The following is a 6,798-nucleotide window of genomic DNA, read 5'->3' as shown; positions in this document are numbered from 1 at the left end:
AGAAAGAAAGAAAGAAAGAAAGAAAGAAAGAAAGAAAGAGAAAGAAAGAGAGAGAGAGAGAGAAAGGGAAAAGGGAAGGGAAGGAAAGGAAGAAAGAAAAGAAAGAGAAAGAAAGAAAGAAAAGAAAGAAAGAAAGAAAATATTGCTAGGTGTACTCTCCTATTGGTGTCATTTATACTGATCCAGAACTTCAGTTAGATGAGTTAATCTAATTCATAGTTTGCGAAGACACTCACTTAGAAATGATTGTAGTAAGACAAAACACCTTTTAAAACTCTTCTACCATGATTGACCGGCGACTGCAATTCTGATAGAGTAGGTGAAACCACTGGAGGGGAGCTAGCTGAAGCTTATTTGCTTTAGTGTGGGCTTATTGATTATCTGCATTTGCACAGAACCCTTCCTCCTGTTCCTAGACAGTTGGCCTATGTAACTGAATAATAGTCCATAAAATATATTTTTGTATAAAGTAACATATATGTACGTATTATAGATAACACATAAGATCATAGTCCAGACTGTGATTTTGGATAATGCCTTAAAACTCCAGTTGATAAAAACTTCTGTGATAATTATCTTTACATAAAAAAGTTGATTTTGAATACCATCTGTGATTTTTTTTTAATTTCACATGTCTTTGTCTTGATTTGAGTTCTAAGGCTATTATAAAGTTTTCAAAAATTTATCATTAATAAAAATATTATTTAAGGACTGTATAAATCTACAAACATTCAAAAATTAGATTACCAATGTATTGAATTATACAAACAGAATAATCTAGTACTGTTTACAGGATGTATATCTAAAACATATTTGCATGAAAAAGGCTTCAAAGAAATCTATAGCTAGAATTGAACTCCGCAATTTCAACTTAGGTGTAAAATACAATTTAGACTAGTTCTCTTGTACTAGTTTTCTGGAGTGCCTTCTTAGAGGTTAGATGCTCAGAAAACTTATGAATTCATAAGATATGACTGTACACCAGTTTTCAAAATAAAACATGCAAATCTTTCTAGCTCTTATTTTTCCTGGGGTTATGAGAATGCTAATGTAAAAGATAAACAAAAGAAAATTACCAAACTTGTACACTAAACCATTAAGTTCTTTTTCTATAAACTTTTATATTTGATAGGAGGTATTATAGGCCTTTTTGGCATCTCATTTTGTATTGAAGATTTGATTATTTACAGTTTAAGATATGCTCCTACAAGAAAAGTAAAAGTGGTCTTCCTGTAATCTTTCATCTGAAATTCTAGATTTTGTACTTTTTCAAAGAGTCCTTGCAATTCATGTCAATATTATCATTTCCTCTGTTACTGATGGAGAAACTCAAACACACTGATGTTTGGCTTCTGCACATAACTCAGTAAATGAGAATCATGGCATTTTACAATTAGATGTATCAGCAAATCCAGCCTTCCTCACTTTCTGATGTAAAATCTGATGTCTAGTCTGGAACCCAGGAACCCTGGTACCACATTAAAACAGCACTCTATTTAGAACTTGGGCTTCCTGTTTTCAGGCCACAAAGCTAAGCTCTCTTCCTGAAGTTACAAAAACAGTCTGCCCAGTTCTCTTCGGTGTGCTGGGGAAAGCTGTTGCCCAATAACGAGGAGAAAAAAACAAACAAACAAAAAAACATACTAAAAAAGCCCTCCTGGAACCCAGGTGAGAGAACAGTAGGGTGACTGAAGCTTACTAATGAGGCACTGTGGTCTTCTCTATTTATGAGGTTCTTATTCTAAACTGTCAGCAATATCCATGTGTAAAGTCAGGGAACATCATACTCCCAGTTCTTCTTATGGTTTTTATAATTCCAATTCCTTTCCCCCAGCATTTCTAAACAGATGCTAGTTTCTTTAGAGTGCCTCTCCTTATTTCATTCTGATTGTCCCACCTCGTTATCAGTTATGTTACTTCCTATCCTTTTATCCTTTCCTACCTCTCTCTCTTCCTTCAGTCTTCAAGTTTCACTTGAAGCATCCCTAACATGAAGACTACCTACTTTTAGATTTACCTTCCTAATTATCAGTCTTCAAGTTTCATATGAGTCACTGAACAAGAGAAAAATATGATTAATACTAGAAAATATGTATAGATTTAGGAGTAAATTGCACAGGGCTCATGGGTAGGGACTAATAGAGGCCAGCCTTTCTCATCTCCACAACTAATTCATGCACAGATAATGGCAAAGTATTTTTTGTCTTTTACAGTAGCACTTTTTAGATGGTAACAACTGTGGCTGAGATGTGTTTGTATAAAGCACAAAGGTTTGTATTACAACGGTAACCAAGACAGCTTTACCATTAGTTCTGCTTACTGCCAAGGTGTTGATGATGGTAATCAGAACTATGATACGATAATGAGGAAGGTAAATCTAAAAGTAGGCAGTCTTTGTGTTTGGGATGCTTTTTAGTAGTCATTTGTTGGGAGTGTGGTATATTTGCTTCTAGTATATAATTTGAAACCAAAACACAATGGATCCAAATGAGCAACAATTTGGGGGCGTGATTAGTAGATGTTTGGAGTTATCCACCTCTCACTCATTCTATGCAGTTAGCATTATAATCCATATGAAGAGAATTTTTCAGTAATTCTTTGAGATTATTTCTCCTTCTGAGGAAATAAGGGCTTTAAAGTAAAACTCTCCATTTCTGGTTCTTGTATTTCTCTACTGATTTATCTTAAAGACTCACTGGCTGCAGTCTTTTTCCCCTACACGAATGGGATTGAATTTCCACCTAATGTTTTTGGAAAGTGATAATAAAAATTAGATGACTTATGATGCTGAAAAAAAAATTCTGATGCACAAGGGGAGAGGAGGGAAGGTAAGAGAAGGAGATTTGGACTGGAGCATCCATTTTCATTTGTCTTTATAAAGGATAATACAGTCAAAATTTGATTTATTTAGTCTTACAATTAAGATTGAAGCAGTTGCATGCTTTATCTTAAATTATCCAGATTTTTACTGCTGCAATATGTTTGAAAGTTTGGAGGATCATTCCCAAAAAAGTTTCTTTAAATCCCATGTCTTATTTCTGCATCCTTAGAAAAAAATTAGACTCCCCTGGCTCCGGATCTCTAAACATCATGCTGTACACAAATAGTAAAGTTCCATATAAAATGTCAGAGGAAATAAGAGAAGAAAAATATTTGAGCTGTTTCATACAGTACTGAAGTTATTTCATCTGGGTTAAGCTTGGAAAGAGTCTGATTATCCCCACGTTATCTGAAATTCTTGACATCCAAATAAAGACAGAGCATGTGACTCCCCTTAAGGGGGTTGGAACTCATCCAGTGACATGGGAGGCAGGGCTTCAGCTGACTTTAGAAGACTAGTATTTACTGGTGGTGAGATAGTAGTTTTGAGTGTTTTCCCCACCTTGATATATAATCAATATATATATCAAATATTTTTTCATAAAAACAATAGTTATGTTTGTAAAAATGAAAAATTACTCTTATAGATCTATGTCAGAGCTAACAGAGTAGACTCAAACACATGACTTAGTCTGGGAATACATTAAATGCACTGATTGGTTTATGATTAGGATGTCATTAGAAAATAATAACATCAAAAGTCTATTTTAAGATAAACAATTTTGTCTCAAACTCCAGTGATCATCTGATTTTTGCCTTATTGATCAGGAAAGCTATAAAATTATTTTAAGTAAACTACTTGAAGCAGGAAATACAAAGATGCATGACATTTTAAAAGAGGCATGAATTTTGGAACTTTGGATTGGTACGAATTCAGTTCTGGTATCTGATTCAGAATTATTTTCATTGTATTCCAAGCTAATTTGACATTATAGTAAAATATGAGAACCAAGCTGAATCCACTACAGGAGTTTTGTATTGCAGGAAATAGAAAACAACTTAACAGGACCTCTTAGTTATGACTACATTGTGTGGGGAGCATCTAAAAGTCTTTGTCTGGTTCTGTTCAGCTTGCTTTATGGAAAGTGAAATATGAAAACATTATGCTCAATACTGTTCCCAGGTCTCAAGCTTCTAGGTCTCAATATTGTAATGGGGAAAGGCTGCATTCCTCGTCAACAGAGGGGAAATAAGGAGGAATTCTGAAAATTCCACAAATATATCTGGAATGGCTCAAATTAACCCTAAAAGGACCTGAATATTTTTTAACTTTTAAAATTGATGCTATCCTTTGCTCAAAAACAAAAGTTAAATTTCCTTTATAAGAATCAAAATGTAAGTTATAAAGCATTGCTTTCTCAAGTTATTTACTAGAATTTAAAGAAGAGGGTGAAATATTACCTTAAGTGTAATAAATATCAAACATTTTTTTGAGTCATAAGCTTTGAGACTACAATAACTTTATATTTTCTCAGAAGTTACAAATCAAAGTAGACTCCACACACAAAATATGTTAGTAAATCAATTACCAAATATGAAGGGTTAAACAATAAGCAATAAATATGAATTCCAACTTAATCGCTTTATAAAAAGATGATAGAACTTATTTTGAGTGATTTTTATGATGTAAAGTAAAAAAAATCAAGCTAAACCATATGGAATGGACAATGAAGACAACATTCCATGAGACTTGTTCAGATAAAAAAAAGAATTGAGAGTGATCTTAACTTATAATGTGGAAGACAAGCCAAGCAGAATGTACATCAGCTGTCAGATTGCTTCATGCCTTTTACAGCAGTTGTTCCTCTGAAAATAGCTTCCAAATGAGAAAGGATGACTACAAAAGGATTAGTTACCATAGGCTTTTCTACACCCACTAGAGCTCCAGGTTTGTTATGACAGAACAGCAAGAATTTAAAGGAAGTAAATTATGGAATATTAAACAACATCAGGAAGGAGCCACATTTATGCTGAGCTATATTAATGCTACGAAGGATTTTTATTGATACCATTTCCATGGACTTCCTTCATGATGGCTGTTGCTTGCTGTTTCCTCTGCTTCACCATAGTATTATGTGATAGCATGGTTTTTTTGTTCCCTGTTAAAAACAAAGGGACATTATTGAGGCAATGTGAAGAACTTATTTGGAGTGTCTCATAATCACTGTTTTGAAAGACATCATTTTTGTTCTTTATTAAAAAGTTATTATCACTTGCTACTGAAAGACTTCAATATGCATTCCTTATCTGGTGACAGGGCACGTTATTCATTGACAGGCAATGTCACAGTGAACACAGACCCAGTCTTATTTGGACATTAATACAATGATCATCAGGCAGGGAGAGACAATGAAATTTCTGGCCTCCTTTCCTCTCCCTCTCTTTTCTCCACAGTATTTTAATCTATCACTGTCTCCTCACTAGCCTTCATTTGTACCAGCATCACACTCCATCAATTCCAGCAAACTGTAACAATGAAGAAAACACCAGATTAAACCAGAATTCTTTGGTGGTAGCATTTTAATATTTTCAACAGCTGCCCTTTAGAGCAGAGAGCGCCCATTTATGAGTCATAACTCTGGATCTCCTTGGACAACTGACTAATAAAACATTTTAGGAAACAGCATACTCACCTTGCTGTTAGATTGTGCTTTTCAGCGGGGATGAATCCCAGTTTGTGGAGGAAGACTCTGGAGATGGACTATGGATGGCACTTGGGCCTGATGCTTTTTATCCTTGAACCTGGGACAGCATGGTCCCTACTCTAACTCAAACTGGGAACTGAGCTTTTCTGAAGAGACTGGCATTCAGCTGACATCAACTGACTATATATAGCACCAAATACTTTAGCTACTCATATCTTCCTGGCGAAAGGGAGTAACAGGGAAAGATTAGGTTCTCTCCATTGTGTTTCTAGTTTGTGAGATGGTTAAATGAAATCTTTGTTAGACACGCAGAAAGTTTTAAGTGAGCACTTTCTGTTTGAACAGATAGTAGCCAAAAGGGACTTAAAACACTATTAAAGATCTAGCTCTTATGTTACATCTTAATTGAGGTGACAACAGACACATACATGAATTAGAATAGAATGATAGATTATTCATAAGGAAAATGAACAATATAGACAATAATATCTATGTAGATTCAAGAAAAAAGAAAGCAAAGTGGGGGGGGATCAATAGAGCCAATTCTTAAGCTGTAGTGACAACTGATGCTAGGTTCAGAAAAGTGGGTAGTATTTGAATAGTGAACTCAGGAAGCATTTTGAAATGGACTATTAGAGGGTGAGCCATGAAACTGAGTAAAAGCTTAGACTCATAACTGGGTCATGCTTTTTGAAGAGACCCTACAGAGACTAGTCTGCAAAGTTGACTAGTCTCCACAATGTGTAGGGTCAAGGATTTTCATTTGCGGGCATAACAAGATTTGAAAGGTTTGCCTTTTAAAAGATTTGGCCTCCTAGATGGCCCTTGGACACAAAAGCATGTTCTTATCTCTGGGCTTTTCCTTTTACTATTTCCTCCTTTTCCTGGATGAAATAGTATCCTCAACAGATAATCCTTATGTTAATTTTGGTTTCCAAAATGAAAATAGATGCCGTATTCCTTTTACTATTTCCCCCTTCCATACTTTCCCCATACTCACATGACACAGTCATGTGTTCAGGACTCTGCTCAGATAACAATCCCTCATCAAGTCACCCTCATCAAATCCAAAATCACCCTGTCTAAAATATCACTCTGTGCCACTCTCCAGTCCCTTACTCTGCTTTGTTTTCTTTATACTTTTCTGTCAGTTAAGATAAAAGTAAAAGGCCGGGCGCGGTGGCTCAAGCCTGTAATCCCAGCACTTTGGGAGGCCGAGGCGGGTGGATCATGAGGTCAAGAGATCGAGACCATCCTGGTCAACACGGTGAAA

The 6,798-nt window shown here is 35.3% G+C and overlaps 1 protein-coding gene across 2 annotated transcripts in view; it reads right to left on the bottom strand.

Annotated features, from left to right (window-relative positions):
- Positions 1–5,706, bottom strand: part of MYOZ2 (myozenin 2) — a 49,198-nt gene extending 43,492 nt beyond the window's left edge. The window contains exons 1-2 of one of the 2 annotated variants that reach the window (XM_017497559.1): positions 5,514–5,706; positions 4,890–4,979 (exon numbers count right to left, since the gene is read on the bottom strand). In XM_017497559.1, coding sequence (XP_017353048.1) covers positions 4,890–4,965 — 76 coding nt within the window. In that variant the 5' untranslated portion in view covers positions 4,966–4,979; positions 5,514–5,706. The remainder of the gene's footprint in view (positions 1–4,889; positions 4,980–5,513) is intronic. The other variant, XM_017497560.2, reaches the window with a different exon arrangement.
- Positions 5,707–6,798: the final 1,092 nt, after the last annotated feature.

This window comes from Cebus imitator, unplaced genomic scaffold (assembly GCF_001604975.1).
Source record: "Cebus imitator isolate Cc_AM_T3 unplaced genomic scaffold, Cebus_imitator-1.0 Scaffold233, whole genome shotgun sequence".
In the NCBI taxonomy this organism is placed as follows: domain Eukaryota; kingdom Metazoa; phylum Chordata; class Mammalia; order Primates; family Cebidae; genus Cebus; species Cebus imitator.
Note: the sequence above shows the minus strand (reverse complement) of the source record. Positions and strands in the feature narration are given on the sequence as shown.